The 23949-nt window shown below is 33.1% G+C and overlaps 1 protein-coding gene across 9 annotated transcripts in view; it reads left to right on the plus strand.

Moving 5' to 3' along the window:
- DPH6 (diphthamine biosynthesis 6) overlaps positions 1 to 23949 on the plus strand; it is a 215905-nt gene that overhangs the window by 21939 nt on the left and 170017 nt on the right. For 8 of the 9 annotated variants that reach the window (XR_014883604.1, XR_014883605.1, XR_014883606.1 and 5 more), the window contains exons 4-5: positions 19634 to 19707; positions 22008 to 22126. Coding sequence is in view for 6 of the 9 variants with exons in the window: in XM_085225134.1 (XP_085081260.1) it covers positions 19634 to 19707; positions 22008 to 22126 (193 nt within the window). In the remaining 3 variants the exon portion in view is untranslated. Of the gene's footprint in view, positions 1 to 7910; positions 8073 to 19633; positions 19708 to 22007; positions 22127 to 23949 lie in introns of those variants that run through there. The other variant, XM_085225130.1, reaches the window with a different exon arrangement.

Raw genomic sequence — 23949 nt, forward strand, 5'->3', positions numbered from 1 at the left:
TATTTCAGATTTTTGCAAATTGATATAATAAATAAGGATTGTGCAGATTTTATCATAAAATTAAGAGTTTTTTTTGCAGTTCAGGCATTTTTAAAATAAAATTTTTGTGCTGTGCTTTAGAGGAGGGTGAATTTTCTATATTTTATTATGTCGTATTACAAAAGCTCCTCTGAAAGCTTGACTTTGCTACGTATTTATGTTGCTTTTGCTTTTTCTATACTGATCTTTTTTGTTCTTTCTACATTTCTTTAGCACTTTCCCTTCTGGTTTTTTAGTTTTTTTTTTTTTTTTTTTTGGTGGAGGTCTCCTAAATATCCTTCTTTTCAGACTCTTTTGCAAGGCAGATCCTCAAACATTCCTTTCTTTTTGTTATCCAAATTCTCTTGACCTTAGAGAAGTAAACTAATCATCCCTTAAGGTGTGATCTTGCTGGATTGAGGCAGTGTTGTTTGCATATATTGCTTTTTCTTGGAGAATTGCCTCTTACAGCTTTGTCTTGATTTAGGATAAACTAGACTTGCGAATCTTTATTTTAGGACCTGATTCAAAGGTGTATTGTTTCTAATATAAGTAATATCATGTTTCACTTGAGAAGCTTCGTGCCTTGTAAAATGAGAAGGATGGGATAGATTTGAATAGAATACTCATGCAAGAATAAATGATCTCCAATATCAATTTTTATTGCAAAATCTGAATAAGGTTGCAGGTTTTGGCCTGCATTTTCATTTTTGTGGATATTCCACTCAGGGCCTTACTTGCCCTTGACTTACTGAGATGCAGAATTTCCATTTTGTGGGCAAGAGATTTTCAGAAGTAAATTAGACACTGAAAATTCCTGTGAGGTGAACAAACCTCAAGAAACTGATATCTCTCTGTGTTAACTAAACTTGAACAGCTCAGCCAGTCATTCTTGCATTTAAAGTTCAGAAATACATCTGGTTTGCAGTGCCTTGCATTTACTTTGGCATCATTTATGTGTAGGTGAGAGAATGTCTTACTTTTTATCCTGGTTCAAAAGACCCTTCTTGGAAAAAGTAAATGGGGTCATTTTGAGTCAGTGAAAAGCTTCAACCTTGCCTTACACTGGAGTGAGCCACATCTGTAATTGGCATTGGCAGGCTGATCAGGGCATATATTATTCCAGTTGTCTAGATTGCAGAATGTCTTCTTTCTGACCTGGAATCTCTAAAAACTTCTGTAAGAAAAGCAATAAAGAAAGTAGGTTTCATTAAGTGATTTTGTTGAGTAAACACATGTATAATCACAAGAAACTTAAAAATACATTATATATTCAGTATTGTAAAATGTATCTATTGGAAACAAAATAAGATTGAAAAAAGGTATTGAAAACATAGATCAAAGGAAGAAAGCAGAACATGCTTGATCAACCATGGCATTGAGTACAAAGTCAGCGAAGGTTTTATTATGCAGTGTATCTCATCATATTGAGGAGACAAGGCAGTGGTGGTTACAGTGTTCTTCCAAACCATCATAAACTATTGTGAGACATACTATGCTTCTTTTTCTTCTGATATTGAAAATATGAAAGCTTTTGGTTAGAAGATGGTGGATAAAGTTTGCACATGTGTCACTGTAGCAGCTTTCAGGTTTGGCTGAGAGAATTAATTTTATTCAACCTTACATTTCTAGAATTAAAGCTTCAGAATATCAAGAATTGTTAATGAACTCTCCCACTGTAACTTTTAAAGATGCAGAATCAAATTTGATTAGATGAAGTTGCAAATGAAGGTAGAAAATAAGAAAATGTAGCTGTGAATTCAAATATTATCAAAGAATAATGGTAAAATTACTAATATATTCAGATAAATTAACTACTGTGCCATTTGTAGTGTGATTTATGGTAGTGCTCTGCAGGGAAAGGAAACAGGAGAGTGGTTGTATTGATTTTTATTCATATCTGACAACAGAAAATATTAGGTCTAATGATGAAGTCATCTGTATTAAAACAATAAATAATTAGCATATGACTGATTTTACAAAGACTTTTCAAGTATTTACGTACCACTGGTTATTACACTTGATCAGTGTTTGTTGTTAATGAGTGCAGTCTTCCATTAGAGAGATGAATCTTGTAGTCATTGCAATTGATGACATCATCTGAAATTTATCCCATCGTTCACATGCTGTGTGGAGTGTAGTGATTATTCTGCACTTTTGAAGAAGTCTAATTTTTATTTTACAGCAATACTGTTCATTTTCCTTAAGGAATACAATTCCCAAGTAATAAAACACTATTCCTGCTGTTTTATTGTATTGTAATATAACCATAAATGCAGTGTTAAAAGCTATACCAATGGTGTCAGACTCCTTAAGGACTTGAGAAAACTGTCATAGCTTCTAAAATAACTGATAATCTTTTGTGGGTCAAAAAGAGCAACATGCTGTATTGCTTAGCTTTCTGCTTTCTTTTTCTCAAGGTTTGTCTGAGATTTAATTTTATGTGAAGTACACAAAACACTGTCAGAGAAACATTATCACTTTGTAAAAGCTGTTTAGAATATGGTCTGGCACAAAATGTGCAGAAAATTAAAAAGAATATTCCCAACATTTTTGCATAGAGCCGAGTTATATATATTCCTTGTAATTGTGGCAAAAGAACAGTTCATGTGAATGCATCTTTATATTTGCAAAATATATCTAGAGCTACACAACCTCATATATGTAATTTAAAAATTTTTAAAGATGACAAACATATACAGAGAGAATTACATTTAAAAAAAATTATGTATGTTTTGTGTGTGCACATATGTATATATGTATATCTGTGTGCAAATGTATGCATTTCTTTGCAGTTCTGAGGGGTTTCTGTCTTATCCTTTTCACAATATTTCCTTTAAATGCATATTTTGATTTTTCTTTTGGTGACTAGGTCGAATGCTTTTCCATTACAGTACTAAAAGAATAATCCACTTTAACACAATATTTTTCCCTGAAGGGACGGTCTTTTGTAGTCACATGATACTATTTTTCTCAGAATGATATTAAAATTCATGATGTAGTGATTTTTATCTTGACTCAAATGCTTTGTTCAGACTGTAAAAAAGACTAAGGAGTGTTCTTAGTATCCTGCTGCTAAAAAAGACCTCAAAAATCAAGGAGATGGGGCAACCTCCCAAGCACCACTGATCTTTTCAAGATATTAGTAGAGTTCATAGTGTAAAATTTAGAAGGGTTATAAATGCATGGCATGTTTATAGAATTTAATCAAACTAATGATCAACAACAACTAAAAAAACAACTAAGCATTAACTAAGTTAAGCAAATTTGAAATCAAATAATCCTTTAAATTTGAATTTATAGGCACCCTTGTAGACAAATGTATGTTTCCAAATATTTTAAGATGCACTTCATGACACATATTCATGTTTCTTGTTCTGTGATTCTTTGGCATTTGAAAACAGAAATTTTCAGTATATAGTTCTCAGAAGTGTATATACTGTATTATTACAGAGCTATATTGTAATACTACAATCATAAAAATTAGATTGGTGAATTTTTGATCAGAACTCGAGCTTTTAAACTTATTTAATTTTTCCTCCCAACATCTTTAAATCTTATGTTAAAAGTGTGGGTCCGTTGTGCAGAGTCCAGCAGCGCTGAATATAGTGGGTCTGTAAGGAGGGATGTGGTGGGACACTGGGCAGATACATGTGCCACCTAGTTCAGCTAGCACACTAATTAGCACATTCATCCTTCATATTAAAGCTTTTACACTTGGCCTTTTATTAGGACAGAAAATATGAGAAGGTATTTTAAAGCTCTTGGGGAAAAAAGAACACCTTTTCTTCTTCCTCTAAAATCAGTCTGAAAAACCTGAAGGACTTGATTGTGTATTCACTGCATGTTGTGCGGATGCATTGTTTTCTTCAGTGTAATGATCTTTTTCTACTATCTCTGCATTACATGTGAACAATAATTTAGCAGATTTTTTAAATGGTTAATCAATCATATTATACTCTATATTTTTTTCTGGGCTGTGATTAGTTAAAATACTTAATTGAATTTAAAGAATGATTATAGCAAATATTCTTATAGTCAGATCAATTTTAAGTTTTGATTAACCCAAAATACTCTTTGAGGGGAAATGGAACTGGTTTTTGTTTCGTTTTCTGGAAAAAAATAATAATACCGTTTTCAGTGGTATACCAAATTACAATCAAGTTATTAGTTTTGCCATCAGTGAGAGCAATGATAGTCTGTCATTAGTATAATATTTTTAATTACCTTAATGAGATGTAAAACTGCTGCTTAGCAACTGGGGCTTGTCAGGTTGTGCAGTGTTCTTTTTGTTCTTTTCTTTTTAAACTCAAAACAAAAAAATTAAAAAAACCTGCCACTGTGAACTACACGCAGCATATTGTGCAGTTGCACTGAGAAGTGTCTAAGCAATACAGAACATTGTACAGAAAACATGGCTTTCTAGTAGTTTCAAATAGCATTTTATTTTAGGGTTGGCCATAGCCTATGTTTTTTTTTTTTTAGCAAGATTTTCCACTACTGGAAAGCTAGTTTTGAACAATTGGACAGAAATAGGAGGTAAGTTTTACGTTAAAATTTTGTTTTAATGAATGGCTCATTTATTTTTCTTTCATATATTTGAGATTTACTGGAGATTTAGCTTAGCATTTTAAGTTGTATGAAATGCAACAATTTTACCTGATTCATAAAAGTAATAAAGATATCTTACTACATTCTGAGAGTATGCTGTGTGATATTTCATTGTCTCCTTTGATAGTCTTCTACGATACAGCATAATATTTATCTTCCATGATTGAAGCTTTTTTGTTAGATTTAAGCAAAAAAAAAATAGGTACCTCTTTTGATACTTTAGAAATCTTCTTGTACTGAGTGAAGTCCATCACTGACAATTTTGATTCTTTTTAAAAAAGTAAAATTCTGGAAAAGGAACAGATGCTTAAGTGTAATTCAGTATAATCTTTTCTTTTTTCTTTTTTCTCTCTTTTTTTTTTTTTTTGCAAATCACAGCTAGCTAATAGCTAACAGATCCTTCTCAGTGTGTTGCTGCTGGTTATCCACAGAACCAAGATGTGGTAGCCATCATGTTGCTGTCTGGAATCTTGCATCCAGATGCTCTTGTCTTTCTGTATGTGATCACTGACACGGGGACCAGGAGCAAATTGCCATTTCAAGGCTCAACATAAAAGCAGCAGGCTGACTTGAATTACTCTGTGGTACAGTCCATTTGCATTTCTTGAAAAATATGCTTCTACTTATAGTAAAATAATTGCATTTTTCATTTGTCTGAGCCCTCTCTTGTACTCTGCTGTAAACTAGCACTTCTCTGCTATGTATATAGGATTTTTCAGACTAGTGGACTGTTGGAACAATTTGTTGCTGTAACCAGATTGATTTGATCTAGAACATGCAAGCAGTGCTGTATTCCCATACTTTTAGTTACAATGACACACAAGTGATTTAGAAATTAAAAGGCAATGTTCTGGAAAGGAAATGAGGATCTGTCAGTGGGAAATAGCCCTGCATCTTGTAATTAAAATGAGTGGCTGATTTTATGGATTGCATGAAGTGTATTATAGGAAGAGACAAGACATGGAGTCAGTGAATGGCTGCCCTGTTGCAGAAACATTGTCAACTGTGGAATATTAAAGATTGTAAATACCAGAAAGTAAAAAGGTAAAATTAATGCAAACTTAATTCTATTCTATCCTTTAATATTGTCATGTCAGTAATGCCAACTTAGTCAGACTCTGGAAGGCATTAACAGTTCAGGCTTTTTAGAAAAAGTTAAAAACTGAATTGAAGATATGAACACAGCCAAATCAAATGTTTATTTATTACCAGCCTTGGTTTGGATGGTTCCTAATATACGCCATCCTGGGAAACTGATTGAAAGGGAAGCCTATCAGTTTTCAGGATTTTTGTCACTGATTTCAAGGACATTGTGCTGAGATTAATACAACCAGCTATGAGTAAGAACAAAGCATTCTACAAGCCTACTCCAGAAGTAATGCCTCCTATTTTATACATTAGCCCACAGTGTCAGTAGAGGATGGTGTTGCTATGGCAGTAGAGGTAGATAGATATTCCCGCCAAATATCCTGTTATATTTTTCTGCTGTGAGACAGATGGCAGAAGAGGGACAATCTGACAAAATGGTATCTGACATGGAAGTGCATATAGAGCGAAGGTGAGGAGCAGTGTGAGACAATGGGTTGTCTCTGCTGGTGCAGATTTTATGAGTGCAGCATGCAGGCTCTTGTTCATCTCTGGAAAAAACGCGTAGCAGCTGGTGGCTATGTTGAAAAATAATGCTTTGTAGCTGAGGATTTGCTCTTTCAAACAGTATTGTTGTGCTGTTTGTATCTCTTGTTGTTTCTATGGAAATAAACAAAAGGCATTATTTTCTGAATCTACATACCTGTACCGTAGCTGATCAGTGTCTGCTGTATACTGCTGTACTGAGTGCAACATTTTTGTAACACATCTAACATGCTTTCTTTTAGGAGAAAAAAATGTGTTATTTGTTGGTGGTGCGCTCTATTTCCTTTCCTGTTTTAAGTGTTTATTTTTTAATTACTTCTCTACATAAACTTTAAGCAAGCTAATGCTAACATTAATTTATTGTAGGTTGAGAATGTATTATTAGGCTATCAATCCACATAGGTTATCATTTCTAAACAAAGGTAGGCATAAACAACTTAAAAGGGTTTGTGGCTAGGTGGCTGCATTGAGCGTATATATTTGGAACTGAGATTGTATAGAAAAGTATTTGTTTCTCCTGTGATCAGGAAATGGGAAGAACCCTTGTTTCTTGCTGCTAGACATTCCACTGAAGAGGAAAATTTGAATCTTCTTGCAAACTGTCTAAAAGCTTGTCAGAGAGTGCTTTTTAATATTGTTTTGGAATGTTTCTTTTGAAGCATTGCTATCATTTTAGGCATTATTAGTCAGACTGTAGGTAGCAAGTTAAGAAAGTGATACTTCCTCTCTGCTTGGCACTTGTACCTGGACTCTTGTGTGCAATTTGGGGCTCTCTGGTATAAGTAAAATAGTGGGCATATTGGAGTAAGTTCAGTGAAGGGCACAAAAATTCATCATCAGAGCACTGATGCTTATAGCATGCAAGAAGATAGTTCAATCTTACAGATAGAAGAATGAGGGGAGATTTCCTGGCTGTCTGCAAGTACCTAGTCAGAGAACTTAAAGAAGATGGAGGCAGGCCTGTCTTTGAATGTGTGCTGTGAAAAAAGGGGTGGCAGGTACAAATTGGAGCTTGGGAAATTCCAATTAGGTATATAGAAACAGATTTGTTAACTGGGAGGGTGGTTAAATACTGGAACATGTTAACATGAGAGGTTGTTTAACTCCACCCTTTGAAATACAAGCTAACAGCTGTTTGTCTGTATTGGCCTACAGTTTCCCATTAGAGTAATACTAAATGAGATAAGGTAAATGGTATGTTTCCAGGCACCTTTCTTCTTAGACATTCATTGGCAGGTAATTTTGTATTCCAGTAACCTGTTGCTACCACTGTAATCTCCTTAGTATTATATATGCTTTATATTAAAAATTGAGACTTTAACACTTTGCTGAGAGGTGTTACAGTTTTGAACTAATGTACTCTGATTGTAATCAACATCTCAGGCAAGTAATAATGAACACTTTTGACAATGCTTGCATGATTTGTCCAAATATTGCACTGAATATTTTTTTTTTTTATCTCAATCCTAAATGGAAATTCATTTACTCTTACAAAACGTGGTTTCAGATGGGTCAGAATTGATTTTTTCTTCATACTGTCTTGTATGGTGCTTTGTTTTGGCGTTAGTTGTTGCTCAGCAGTGCTGTACAGAGTGAAGGAACTTTCAGTTTCTTAGCTTCTGTTACTGACCTGCTAGGGACTACGGAGGCAAAAGAAACTGAGAGGGGACAGAACCAGGAGACATGACCTGAAATGGACAAAATGATATTCCATACCATATGATATCATGTGGAGAAAAAGAAGCTTGAAGAGCAGTGGGAAGTTGGCCAGGGGAGCAGCTACTGCTCGGGGAAAGGCTGGGCATGGGTTGGTAAATGTTGAACAATTGCTTTGTACATCGCTTGTTTTATATATGTATATATATATATATATATATATATATATGTCAGTATCACTGAGTTAGTGTGTTGAACCAACTATCCACTACCTGGTTGTGGGGAAGAACCATGTTGCATACCCCATCTAACCAGAACAAGCCGTTGAGTCTGTTTTGTAGATGCTGTATTGGATTTTTGTTTGGTCTTCATTGTAGAGAGGCAGATTGCCATTACTATCTAGAAATTGGTCATGGAACAACATGGAAGTTGTGTAGTGGAATGCTAATCTGAAGAAAGGGGGGAAGGAAACTTGTGTGCATATTTAAGAACATGGTTTTTGAATGCTTGTTTATACAGTTTGCTAAAGATACTACTAATAGTATAAATGTAAGAAAGTCTGGCTTGTCTGAAGTCAGAGTATGATGCAGAGGGGCTGATTAACTGTATCTAAAACGTGTGTTTTTAGTCAAGAGAAGATCCAGATTTATGATCCTTTTACCTCAGTTTAGAAAAAGGTTTGTCTTTGGCCATCCATTGATCTGGAATGTAATATGAAGGCAAGTACCAATCTTTTATTATTATTCTTTCACGCTCAGGAAGACACATGCAGTTTTAGCTGTTCTAATTTTTGAACTTAAAGTCATCAGCTATTGATTCTAGTTAAATGTGTAAGAAGTGTTTAAAAATTTATTGTCAGCCTTTTATGATAATAACTGTTGAGATAATTGCTTTTGATTGCAAAATAATTGCACTTATGGTCACCAACACTTAAGATTACCAGTCCAGCATGGGAACAGACACACGTGTATGATTACTTCAACTGTTCTGTAAATGTTCACTGACAACTTATTGTTATAGTGTAAAGTCTTTTTTTCAATCTGGAGTTGACCATGCTAAATTTGGTTATCAAGTTAAGTAATCTGTCTTTGTTGAGGTGATGTTATAAATAAGATTTACTGAAAGAAGTGTCTGCAAGCAAGTCTGCTCTGTAATTATTTGAACATTTAGGAGATGAAAGTCACAAAGGTGAAGCATATGTTTATGTGAAAACAAATCTCTGCACAAAATGTGGATTTTTTTGTTTGTTTTGGTTTGCGTGTGTGTGTGTGTGTGTGTGTGCGCGTGCACAGACTGTTGTCTCCCTGAAAGAGATTTTGTAGCTTCTGTTGGTGGCATGTAGACTTCTTGTGCACTCAGTTGACTGGTTTATAGAATTGTAGAATTCTTGGAGTTGGAAGAAACCTTTAAAGGTCATCTAGTTCAGCTCCTTTGCAGTGATCAGAGACACACACAGCTAGACCAGGTTGCCCAGGTCCTGATCTAGCCTAGCCTTTAAAGTCTTCAGGAGCAGCGCACCCAGCACATCTCTGGGCAACCTGTTCCAGTGCTCACCATCCTCACTGTAAAGGGCTTTTTCCTTATCTCTAAACTAAAACAAAAGAAAACAAAAAATTTTCAAGTTCTGTAAGAAAGCTATTAATTAAACTTTCCATTAACAGGTAGGCCAGTTACATGCATTGTTTTTAGCATTACATTTTAATTAGAAAAAAACGAATCTAAACATTGTTATAAATTAAGTACTTTAGAAAAAAAAATGAAATATAGCTTTCCAAAAAACTCTTCATATGTGTACTTGTAATCTATGAAAATGTTTATAATGATATAACATTTAAAAAAAAAGTCATAAATAAATGAGTTGCAATTCCTAAGAATAATTGTTCACTTTGGATACGCAGCTAAGTGAAAAACAGTATGTCAGCAAAACCTGCTGTTGTGGTGTGCTGAGTTGACTATAGTGGAAGATTGCTCTGATTTTATGTATTTACTATTCATAACTTAATTTCAGCACTTTCAAACTGAAGTATTTCAGTAGATTTACTGTTGATATTAGATTGGAGAATGTTTTGTCTCCTTATTCTGTTTCCTTTTGCATTTACAGTTATATGCATATGTTCATGTGTGTACAAACATACCCCTGCACTCACCGAGTCTTTGGAGCTTCCAGGTAGCAAAAGGACCATACAGTAATTATATATGGCTATTAGGAGATTGCCATTAGATACTGAAAGCTGTGACTGAGAGCTGATGAATACATACTCAGTTAATAGGTTTAGTGTGTATATGCAGGCAGTATTTCAGTAATTGCATCTGTAAAACTCGTGAAGTTATGCCAATGGTTACGCTTAAATGTATTATTGTGTCTGTGCTTTACGTAGGGCGTTCATAAAAATGATCCTAATTAGCTTTTAAGGTGGATTAGTTACACAGTTATGCACTATTATCTCTCTCCATATAGATACTATTATTCAAAATTAATTTGCTTTGTACATGAGTCATGCTCAGCTCACTAACAAAGTTCTGGAGGTGTTCACACAGGAATTTAGTATGGATCTGCATTAAATTCATTTCCATCCCTGTTTTTGGTTTACCTCTTCCTAGGGAATAAAACCATGTGATATATGTTGTATCATGTCTATGAGCACATGATGGAAAAGTTCAAGATGACTTGTAGCGATCTATAAGTTCATGAGATTTACAGTGATCTAGAGAATGTTACTATACAGTGTTTTTTCAATTTGAAGTTGAAAGGCTTTTTTTTTTTTTTTCCGCAGTAAAACAGAGCCCAGCATTTTTGCGCTTGTGTTTAAGTCAAGTAGGTGATGACATTTCTTTACAACTCTGGAGATGGTTCTGCATCTCTTAATAAGCTTTCTTAAGAAAGTAATGCAAGAGGATTCTATCCCACATCCTGTAAAATTAGGATCAACCAATCAGAGAAAACATTAAACATATAACTTAAATAACTATTTACATTTCAGCTTACTTCTATTTGAAAATATAAAATTAATTTTAATAAAACTAAAAGGCTTAAAGGAGGTGACTTTTCAATCTACTACTTTATAATTTTGCAAACAAGTTTTCTTTCATCAAGCAAGTGTAGGTTGTTTTTTTTTTCCTGTGAACTATACTAGTTATTAGCAGGTATTATTTTGGATTACAGAACTGTCCATCTTCACCCTGGTTGATTACTGTATTGGCTTCAGCAAGCAGACCTCTTAATGTTCATGAAGTCTTCTGAGGTCATGACTGAACGTTTTGACAGGACAGTTTCAAGAGGCTGATTTTTTTTTCTTTTTTTTGTTAATGATGTCGTTATATATTGGACAAATACAGTATGGTCAATTTTGAAGACTTCACAGCATTTTTCATACACTGAAATGGTGTCATGGTTTTGTGATTTTTGTTATCTGTATTTGACATCATAACATTACGTAGAACACTGGGAGTTATGGGGTGAACCAGCTCATAAACTGATGACAAATAGTAAAGCTGAAAGTACTATGCATGCATCTCCTTGTGGGTGCAATATGGAAACTGTAGGGAAGAGATTTGCAGTATTTTGGCTAGCAGTAAATGTTATTTTTTCATTGTGAAGTGGGACTGCATTTTGGCTCCGAGAGTTGATTCATTTTATGAATGAGAAGATCATTACTTTTAAGGTCTTTGTGCTTTGAAGATACTTGTTCTATTTATGTTTGTTTTTGTTTATTTTGAAGATTTCCATTTTGATTTCCTTTTGTGCTTGTCTCAAAGCTACTCCTCTCTCAGTCTCTCTTTCTGTCTTGTCCAGTCTTACGATATCTGTTGATTTGTCTCTCTTTGTGCTGGTAAAACCTGTTAAAAACTTGCTCATGGAAAACACTAAGGAAGTGTCTCATCAGAATAAAGTAAACATGATTTTTTTTTTTATTTTTCATAAGGTAGCAATTCAAAAAAGCATAGAATTTTCCGAAAGGGAACACTGTTACTGTAATTCTCTAACTCCTTTTCTCATTAGTACAGCATTGTCAAGCACAGTAAAAGAAAAAATGAGCATAATTTAAAAATTCAAATGGTTGGGAACCTTAGGAGATAATCTAATCCAAACTACTGACCAGTGCTAGGTCAGGTGTGAGGTCCAAATGTGGCTGCTCAGGGCTTGCCATCCAAAGATTGAGACAGCACATCATCTGTGGGTTTCCTTGTTTACTACAGCAATAATACTTTTTGCATAATATTCCATCTAAGCCTCTAGTGCCAGCTTGCACCTCTTGTCCATCATCCTCTCACTCTACAACATTGTGAAGAGCCTACCTCTGTCTTGGTAATACTCTCATCTCTCATCGGTTCTGCAAGGCTGCTATTAGGTTCTACCTGATGCTTTTGTACTTCCAAACTGCAAACCTAGTTCCCTCAGCCTCTCCACACAGAGCAAGCAGTCCAGGTCCCTCCACTTTGGGTGACCCGCTGCTTGCAGGTTTGTTTGAGTTTGTTTCTCTCTTGTTTTGAGGGATTCAAAAAGTGAGCACAATATTCTTCCTGAATGGAAGAGGATAATCACTTTCTCCTGCATCAACAACCTACCATCACACACATCTACTACCTCTGCTTCTGTTATAATACATTGCTTTAAATTTACTTAAATTCCGCTCAATGAAAATACTGAATTTGCTATTTCCCCTAATATCCCATTCTCCTCAAATTCTGAATGCTACCATTGTAGCTTTCCACTTAAGGAACTATCTTAAAAATGCTTATGAAATTTTGACCTTCAGTTTTCAAAATAATTTAATTATGCAAGGGAACAGATTAATTAATAGGCTTTTAATTTATCCCCTTTATGGATATAGAAGCCTGTTTTGAAGCTTAGGATTCAACAGGTTTCTCACAATCACTTTTATTTTATGGTTACAGGGATGTTTCTTTACTGTCTTTAATAAATTGCTGCTGCCTCTCAAATACATATTAATGCTTACAAAAACCACATACAGTGAAATGTGTGTAATCAGTGATCTTAGAGTGCTTTACAAATTATAAGTAAAATCTTATATTTAAGAATTTTCTATTCAAATAATTGCAGAAGTCTAAAAGTCTTCTTGCTAATGTGTGCTTATGTGTCACATACCTGCAAATATGTTGTGCTTTAATTGAAAATTTTCTAAATGACAGATAGTTGTAATCTAGACAGAAATGACCTTACGCTTTAATTTGAACACTTATAACAATTTCTGTTACTAATGCAAGTTTCAAAGAATTGGAAAGGCAATTTTATTTCAGATAATCTATTGTGTATCTTGGCCATAAAATAAACTCTATTTTGGTGAAGGTAAGAAGCAGTTTTCTTAAAAATTAAGTAGTTTTTTCATATACTTACTGTCTTACATAGACCTCCTTTAATTAGTAAATTTTTAGCAGTATTCTCCTATTTTAATCAGTGAGAGTCTTCCAGCTTTCTTGCAATCCATGACAACAGGCATATATATGCACAGATCTAGCACTTTTTCCTTCTTTGGTACTCTTTTGACTGCTGTGTGCAATGTTTTGTTTAAGATGTAAATCATTAATGTGGTGAAAAGTTCTATGCCATTATATGCTCAGCAGTAACCTTTACTCATAATGTGATATTGTCTGTATGTCTTATTTTGTTCAGCTTTCCCTGGCACTGATGAAGCCTAAGGCTGCTGTTTCTTTTAGTTGCTGATAATTTTTTATCTGATTAACTGACACATTTAGTTGAAATCAGACACAGCCCTTAGGCTGGGCATGGATTTAATTTAAAAAGTATCAAAGGTTTGCACTGCGTGCTGTTTAATCATCATGTTTATCAGGCAAAGAAAAATTACTGGAAGGACCATAGGGAGAGGGTTATCTTAAGGAGCAGTAACTTGGGAAATTGATAATAACTCTGAGGTAATTTACTGCTAAGTTTTACATTCATTAATATAACATTTCCCACTAATAATTACAGTGCTTGTAATGTACTAATTAAATTGAAAACATTAGCACTAATTTTCATTTTGCTGAAGTCTGAGAAGGTCAGGTAAAGACATTAAAATGTGAAATTAAAGAAAACCTCAGTACTAATACCACTGCAATGAACATTTTACTCACTAGTGGAATACCTCTATTGATATTGTGTACTACAATGCTTATGTAGACATAGTTACTTATTACTGTCACGATCCTTAATTGCATTTCAGTTACTGAAATAAGGAAAAGAAGATCAGAAATGAAATCACAATGTGCTAGCTTAGATTATTTTACATTTCTCTTTATATTCTATGTCAGCTGTGAAGTAGTTTTTCAATTTTATGCATGGGTTCTACATAGCCATGTTAACAGCAGCCTAACAGCATGCTCATGGCAGCTATGCTTTGGAGCTTTCATAGAACTGTTTAATTTTTCATTCTATCTTCTAAAAAAAATGTAGGTGAAAATATTTTATAATATGAAAAAAGCAGTAATTTCGAATCGTGTTATTTATAAAATCTTCAAAACTAAGAAGCTTTAAACAGAAATTGTGGACTTCAATAGATCTTTGCAACTGCAACTGTATTATTGTTCTAACACAATTGATTATGAAGATTATTATTCCTGAATGTTATGAATAGGAATAAACTAATGATAACAAGTGTTGTAGTTGTAATGTAATTACACTTATAGATAAAGCTAGTAATCTTTTGTATATAAAAGCAAGCTATACTGCAACTAACAAAAATCTATTCTAATTTCTTAAACTTCATTTTCATATCTGCCTTTAAAATGAGTGTTGCTAGAAGTTTTGTGGGAGAAATTACAATATTAATTAATAGAATAGAAATAGTTGTTAGCATGTATTTGTATTTCTGTTTGCATTTAGTGCCTGTCTTTATCACATTATGTAGTGATGTAATACTTTCTAACATATTGTGCTTAACATAAATGCTTTCTGTACTACTCAGAAATTCCCGAGAAGCAAAAATGTATTTTTACTTTCAATTGGTTTATTACACTAATGAGATATTAAAATAAGTTAATATTAATTTTCATCAAAGATTTTCATGTTGTCTGTAACCCTTTCTATGGCACAGGGACTAACATATTTCTTCCCCAAAGTTGCTTCCTTGGCTTTTGAGTTAAGTGCTAATCCTCGATACTCCCTACAGATTTCAGATTGCTCTACACAAGCTGAGTTTTGTAAACATGTTTTAATAGTATCAAGCATGATTAGATTACATATTAAAAAGTGTAGTGTCTGAGCTATGTCACAATTAAATCTGGAATTTATTTCTGGAGTAAATTCTATCTGTTTGCAAATTGTCCAATAACTCTTCCAGTGCCACACAGTGAATCTATTGAAGAACTAGGTTTCTTTCAGTACTTGAAGTGCTGAGCTAAATACCAATTAGAGCAAGGTTTTGCTGTAAACTTGCTCCAGTTGAGGAATTTATGAAGATTGTTACACTTTAGTAATTTTTTCTTGAATTTGTTCTGCTCTAGTCTTGATTTGTTGAAATGTACAAAATAAAATAATTGAATTTATACCCTTTTGTGAAATATATGTATTTATATTAACTAGCTCTTCTGTTGCAAAGCATTTATTAACTATATTAAATTTACTAATAGTAAATTGTTTCCCCTTGTGGCACTGTGCTGTCTGTATAGTGATGGAACTATGTATTTGCAGAAAAACTAAATTAAAACTGATAGTGGTGAATAGCTCCCTGTTACAAGTCCTTACACTTAGATGCTAACCAGAACAGAAATAGGGCATGAAGTACTGCCATTTCAAAAGATCATGAAAAACTTATGCATTATTAAAGGAAATAAACTAGTATAAGTACAGAATAAATAGTGTATGAATATTTAAATAAGAATTAATATAGCTTGCAAGCAAACAGGCTATGACAATATTCTGTTCATTACTAACTTCCGTATGTATTGTATACATGTATATGTATGAATATATACTTTTTTGTGTATGTGTGTTTATGCATTCATACACATATACCTCCACTCATTAAATTAGTTATAGCTAGGTGTAATTGTATAACTGAAGAGGTGTCACTGGCGCTATAATAAATATTATGGTTATAATAATAAACATTTTATTTTTTGATGAGGAAAGAAAAGCATATGTATTATAAAAGCATATGGAAAATTATATATGATATATTTATTATATTTATCATATGTAGTCTTGGAAGTTAATCTAGTTTGAGACTACACATGCAGTGTATCTCTGAGATACAAAAACATTGGTTTGTGGGATAGTTTGCCACTTGTAACTTGAGCAATAAAATTTGCTACTTAAATGATAAGTAGTGACTTTTTTTTCAGAATATCTGAACACGTAGTTTCCTTGTTTGTTTGTTTTAGTGGATAAATAGATGCAAAAAAAAACAAAAACAGTATAATGGTATATTCAATGAGAATTTTAATAAGAACTTTCCTCAACTGTGTGGAAAATACACCCTAAAAATAGTTTCTTAATTACTATTCTCCACACAGACACTATGACTGAACATTTCATTTGTGAATAATTTCTTTCTGAAAGAAACATTTAGGAAAGCCTGAACCTGTTACCAAATCAGCAACAGCAAAATAACAGTTACAATTCTATTGTCTATAAAAATTGATGACAATATAATATAAAAGGTTGTTGGTAAACCATTTCTGTTCAAAATTACAATAAGGGTAAGAGTTCGGGGTAGCTTTAAATTGTATTGTGGTTTTCTTTACAGCATAATGCTACTAAAGACAACAGGCATGCATAGAAATAAAACAGGACCAATAATCATTGGCAGCATTGTGAATCTGCTTAATTGGTGAGCTCCAAGCTCATGTGCATAAAACAGTTGTTTAATTTATACTTTTATTCTGAGTCCTTAAACATAAATAGTTTTGAAATGTGGTCTGTTCACTTTCTGTGAGATTAGATGATCTCAGAGTTTAGTTCCATGGAAGTGGCTAGCATTTTCTAAAGGGTAAAAGTTAGAACTCTAAGACCACAAACATAGGCTGCTTGCAGGAGTTATTTGTATTGCTGCATTCTCTATTGAAAAGTTTGACTATATCTCAGTCTTGGAATTTGTAGGAGGGAAAGTCTTTTTTTTATAAAGTACTTTTAAAATGTAGTTCTTTTAATTCTTAACTGACTTTTTTTCTTCTATACGAAGGATATTATACATCTCAGTTTTACAAAAACTTTTGAAAATCTACTTTTGAACACAGTGTTATTGTGCTCTTCGTTTCTGTTGTAATTTCTGTAGAAATTCTTAGAAGGCATTACTTTCATGGTTTAGGACAGTTAATATTGTGTACTGTGTGACCATGAATATTTTTATTACCTGGGAAAGTTTGTTTGTATTGTGAAGGACTCTGAAAAAGGTTGGATTACAGTCAGCTCTGTTTAGCAGAGTGCAAACTGCTGTTAATTTAATGGAAACAAAACAAACAAAAATAATCCAGTAATCTCAGTAAGTAGAAAAAACGAATTCTTCCCAGACTTTGCCAATGTTTGTTTACACTGAGCCCGATATGTTCTACAACATAATAAAAATGTACCATTTGTCAGGTATGAAGAAGTAGGTTTGAAAGACATTGTGATTCCATTTTTTGAGTTTTCCACTTTATTCAGAAAGTATAACTCGTTTAGTATAATAATAAGTACTTCAGACATTTTGTCATTATTCATTTAGATCTGTGAAGAACACAAGATAGGGCTGACTATGAATTAAGTTCAAGAGCCTGGTGTTTGTATTTTTCTAATTTTTAGGGAAAAAAAAAACAACAAAAAACCAGTGAATTGAACTCTTGAAAAAGCATTTCCATGTTGAATAATTCTGAACATTAGCAGTCTTTTTCACTGCTATGGTGATTCTTCTTTCCTGTCATACAGAAAACCTACATAGAAAAAGAGGTTTTCTCCCATAGATTATCAAGCAAATTAATCCAATAATTCCAAAAGGGATTATTTAACAGCATTAAATATTCTTTTGGACACCCTTATTCAGAATGACTTTATTCACCGGCCTTAATATTTAATTGACTTAAAAGTTAACTGTGAATTTAAATTAACCTAATTAGTAATCTTCATCAATTTTCCTGAGGGCGCTATTACTCAAATATGTTTGTAAAAGAAAGAAAATATCTTAAATATCTTGATTTCTTTGTGTGCGTGTGTGTGTGTGTGTGTGTGTGTGTGTGTAAGTAAACTTCATGTTGAGTGTTGAGATGTTTATTTGATGTATTATTTTTTACTCTGCTTGAGTCTGAAGAAAGGTTATTGGATTTTGTGTATGTCACCTTTATTTTAAAACAACTATGTAGAGAATTGTAGCTGGTTAATTTGAAGGCTCTAAAGAGGCTTCATGTAGGAGAAAGAGCATACATACTCCACTATCTGAAAATTGTTTCCTAATTAAATCTGAATGTGAAGACATTCTGTGCCTTTCTTTGCAGATGGAGTTGATGAGTAGTAAATCCATTGAGATTCTAGGAATGGTGCATTTTATTGTTGCTCAGTAATAGAATCAACTTATCATCACTGAATTATGGAATGGATGAGTTTGGAAGTGACCCCTGGGTAAACAGGACCATCAAGAGTAGGTTGCCTGGGCCCATGCCTGGGAAGCTTTTGAAGATCTCCAAAAGACTCCACAGCCTCTCTGGACAATCTGTGCCAGTTATCTGTCACCCATGAAGCACAAAACTACTTCTTGATTTTCAGATGGAACCTCCTGTTTTCCAGTTTGTGCCCACTGCCTCTCATCCTAGCACTGGACACCTCTGAAAATTAATATAAAGCGTATGAAGAAGAGGTGTCCCAGACAAATGTAAAGCTGAATATTAAGACTCTGAAGAGGAATTTTAGTTCAGTACTATGGCAGGATTTGATAGGCTGGTTTGATTTTGAAATTTGTATACAGATATATAGTTCAAAATTTTGTGGTAATCTTTCTGCAAGCTTCAAAGGGTTGATGTGCAACTTAATCAGCTCCAGAACATAACTTACCTTGTATAGTTACAGTTAACCTTGGTTGAAAGAACAAAGCAACTGTGTCTAGAGTAACGTCAAAGAAAGGAAGCGAGTCCAACATGTTGACAGGGACCCAAGGAGTTTAAAAAGGTGAAAGTTCATGACATATTTTACATATGTACATTTTCAAATGTTACGTTTTCAATGTGTTCACAAGAAAAAAATAAAGGACTGTTAGCTTAAGAAATTGAAATAAAACAGGGATACAGAGACAATGTATTGGGAAAGCTTTGATTTATTTATTTATTACAATTTGTAGGTGATGTTAAGTTCCATGCAAATGTTCTATCATGTTTTATTCTTGTGCTGTTTCTTAAGACAAATGCTAACATTTTGATTATACTTTATGATTGTATATTAATGATTTATTTGTAGGTAGGATAGCTGACATTTCAGTTACAGTGAAGAGCTGTGGGTCATTTTCAGGATGTCAGGAAATTATTAAAATAGGCTGTTAAGTCTGGTATTTTTTAGTTACAGTGATTATTCCTTGTAGAATGATACTTGCTTACTCTGTTGGAGTCATAACCATCATGCAGGTCAATTGTGTTGCTCTCCTCTATGTAAGATCTGCATTGCAGCCCATTTTGTTCCATTTATTGGGCACAGGGAAAATAATTTATTCTTGGTTGATTCTTCTGATAGAAGCACTCAAACTCTATTTTTTAGGCTAGTATACAATGTTTATAATTATTATTCCTTGTCTTCTTTCAGGACAAAGAAACAGTGGAGGGTGTGTCTGTGGGAGCTATTCTTTCTGACTACCAGAGAGTTCGAGTTGAAGATGTGTAAGAACATATTATATCTTTACTAACATAGAGATACTGGAAAGTGTTTTGTTCATTTCTTTTCCAACAAATTCTGGAACAGATGAATTTATTTCTCATGTTCTGTGATACCTAATTCATTCAACTTGCTAATATAAATATATATTTTTTTCTTTTTTTCCCTGAAACTATGTGTTTCATGTTTATTAGCATTGTATGTAATACACGTCATTAGTAGAAATCCAGTAGAAAGTATACCAGAGTTTGGGATTACTCTCCAAGTTGAAATAGGTTCAGGTCTTTGAGTGAGCTTCAGCTGAAATCAATTACAGAGGCGCGCGTGTGTGTGTGTGTGTCTATATATATATATTAATTGCAGTGGTCATGTATATGTATTTTTCAACAAAATTTTAAAGTGGGAGTGTTTTGTAACTTGTTATCAGGAATGAAACGGAAGACAGTCCTTATTCACCAATCTTCCATTACTTGCTTGAAATCTGAAGTCCATAATTGTTAATCAGGAATTTTCAGTAATCATTTCTACTATGCACATTATTTAAGCTTGAATAAATTGTGATACTTCAGAAAGTCTAAATGAAAAACAAAAAATAATTATGTAATGAGAATTGTTGCAAATTGTGTGTTATTCAGGCTGATTTGGGTATGGAAAAAAATTTTATTCTATGCTTCACAATGCAAAAAAAAAAAAAAAAAGCCTAAATACGAATTATGATTTCCTGTGTCCATTCGTTATTTGTTGATGATATGAGCAAATATGTGAAATACTTTATAAACCGTAATAATCCTGAATTTGATTTAATGCCAGTTCTGCTCACATCAGCAAGTTACCTAGCACAGATGTTTTCTTTACACTTTACAGAGGTCAACTGCAGTCAGAAATAGCTCCTTTCTTCTTCTTTTCCATAACATTCAATGTGCATAGTGATATAATGGAACAACAGACAGTTTTAATGACCTGGTCATATTATTAGATATTCTAGAAGAGTTGGCTTCTGTTGATTGTGTGTTTCAGATCTTTTATATCAGCTGAAAGATTGATGCAGTATCACTATATTTCAAAGAGATCTTAGTAATATTGATTTGAAGATTTACTCTTTGCAAATGTTTTTTTACAGAAATCATCCCAATTACTTGGATTCAGCTAATTCATAAGCTGAATTTGGGCAGCTAAATGAACTCCTTGACATTCAGAATTGCTAAATATTTCTAGTAATTTCACAACTGAGTTCTCTATTAAAATAGCTGAAAACAATCACAAAACCAATCAGATTTACATGGGTGCAAACTATGAATGTAGGTGTCAACATTAGAAATCCATTTAACTACAAATTCTTGATGCTAGTAGTGATGGGATATCCCATATTTTTGTCAAACAGTGTTAAGGGACAAATAAATAAAACTTTTGAGTTATTTGTGTGCAGTGGAATTGGCAGGTCATGGCCTGAACCAATGATTGAGCATCAGGTGAAGAGTCATGGCAAACCCAGGGAGCTCAGCTGCATCTGAGTGACCACAAGGATTGGACTCTGGGTCTGCCCCTCCTTGCCTTCATTTAAGGGTTAGCAGCTAAGATTGCGCTCATCTTCAGTCATCATCAGTTGTTGGAAGGGTTAAGCTAATCTTTTCAATATCTTTTATTGGTCCATCCATAGTGCTTCTATCCCAGTAGAAGGCACTGTTATCTCCTTCTGTTGTCGCACATTGAGATAGTCCCCATATTTTAATGCTTTCAAATTTTCCAGAACATAGGCATTATACACTTTATCACCAACTGGTAGTGCTTGACAACTAACAGAAGGATTAACCATCAATATTGCAAATTAGTGATTCTCTACTATGATAATCAAATACTATATCAGTATGATATATATAAAAACAAATAATTAAATTTACATTATCAAGTTATTTCTTTGTACTCAAGCTGTAAACATTCCCATTAGCGATTCTCTTCATTGACTGTTGATCCAAATCACAGATTGAGAGCAACAAACTTTATTTGCTAATGTGTGCAACAGTTATCTCATAGTAACTTTTGCCTTAGTTATGTTCATAAAAAAGTTATAATTTCCTAAGATGTTAGTGGATTTGCATCCATAAAGGTTTAGAAATACATTTTCTTTTAGTTTTCCTTATGTTCTCATGCAAATTTATTGATATCAATGAATTGCATCTTATGTAGGTAAACAAGATTGGTGGTTTTTTTTTTTTAATGTTAGACTTTATCTTTAATTTTAAATAGTTATTCTGTACAAAAATATAATGCTTGGTTTTCATTTTTTGTTGTTATTGTTTCTTTTAAGATGCAGAAGACTTAATCTTCAACCTTTAGCTTACCTTTGGCGTCGGAGGGAAGAAATATTGCTTAAAGAAATGATATCATCTAACATTGAAGCCATAATCATAAAAGTGGCAGCTTTTGGTATGTATTCAGACTCTGAACAGTGTTGTCTACTAAAACTTCAATGGACAAATCACAACAGAAGAGAAAAAAAAAAAACAAAAAACAGAAATTGTTCTACCTTTTTGGATAATAAATATTGGTTTGAGCGTAAAGAAATTAAACAAACAAACAAAAAACACAACAAAAACGAAAACCAGTATAGTTGAAGAATATTCATGCTGTCTGAACAACTGCTTGTATACAGTTCATTCTTTTCTCTGAGAAGTCAAAGCTGGAAAGTAGTTCTTCAGAGCATGGTTATTAAATTCCCTTGCAAGTTTTGTGTTACAGTTTAGTTTTGAATTGCAGTAAAGATGCAAGCATAATTCAGTGGTTCACAGCACTGACATTTATAGATTATGCAAACTGGTGACTAGACAATATTATAAAACAGCTGTAAAAGTTTTAATAGAAATATAACAAATTAACATAAAACAATATGTCGTATGAGGCTAAAACATCTAGTTTAATAACAGTCTCTGAGTTTACAAAACATATAGCAAACTACAAGTTTATCATTTTCCTCTAAATAAATGGCTTTTACACTATAGTTTCTTAATGTACCAGAATATTAATATCTTTGCATTGTCAAATATGTCATATGAGGTTTGTATAATAGAGCAAATCAAAATATTATCTATTTGTTTATTGTTTAGAGTTCAAGTGAAGTTTTATATCAAGTCTTATTGAATGACATGTTTTACATGCCACATAAAAATATGGCTGAGAAACATGGAATATGATTAATATGGTATACTATATTCATTTCAGACTTCTATGAAGTATTGCATTTAAGTTTTATGCGTACCATGACCAAAGGACCATTTCTTTTCTGAGCTGGCTGAAGGTCTGTAGTCCACTGGACTGAAGAATGGCTTCTATTACAATTCAGTAGCATCAATGGCTTTGATGGCCAATACAATATGTTTAAAAAACAGAGTTGTATAAGCTTGCCTTAGAAATCTGATGACTTGTTCTTTTCGACGGTTATCACCTTAAATTCTTGTTGTCTGTCCATCTTCTTTAAAGGACTCATTTATAGCAAAGTTATTTCTACTGAAATATCAACCAGGAATTGAATTATAATCCATTTAGACTTCGGGTAAAATCCATGACTTTTTAAAGATGATTTCTTTTTTATTGTTCTTTATTCACTTCTCTTTAAGGATAATGTTTTTTAACAACTGTTTACGTTATCACTGTGATGGTCTTGCATAGAATCTGTTAGTGGGATTAGAAATATTAGAAATGCCATGTCCCCTACTTCACAGTAAAATAACAAGTGATGCAGTTTAATTTTCCTGAATTTGTGGGAGATCATCGGAGTTAAATGCTGTGTTTTCTACTGTATTACACTTTTTTAAATCTAAAAAAAAAAAATAAAAAATTTAAGGGAATAAAAATTTCAAGCCATGTAAAATTTTTTTAGGTTGGATGGTTGTTCTATTTTTTGTAAAGTAAAATACTTAAGGAATTAAGCTGAAGAATTAAAAATGAATGACAGTAAGAATATACAGTGTGCTTTTTCTGATTAAAATTATATTTCATGGAGTTTAGGCTATTTTATATAATTAAAGGGAACTAATTAGGAAAAATAAGCAAACAAACAATGGCCCCAAAATGGAGCGAGTACGTACTGTTTATAATTTATCTAAAATATATTAAAGAAAACAGATGATTTAAACAAGAGATAAAACTGCTTCACAAATAGACATTATTGCCTCATCCCTGAAGCGAGATTAGCTTTTCCTTTGTATTCTGCAGCCTTTTAAAAGAAAAAAAACTTAAAACAGACTTGTTAG

The sequence above is a fragment of the Meleagris gallopavo genome, chromosome 5 (assembly GCF_905368555.1).
Source record: "Meleagris gallopavo chromosome 5, MGAL_WU_HG_1.1, whole genome shotgun sequence".
NCBI lineage: Eukaryota > Metazoa > Chordata > Aves > Galliformes > Phasianidae > Meleagris > Meleagris gallopavo.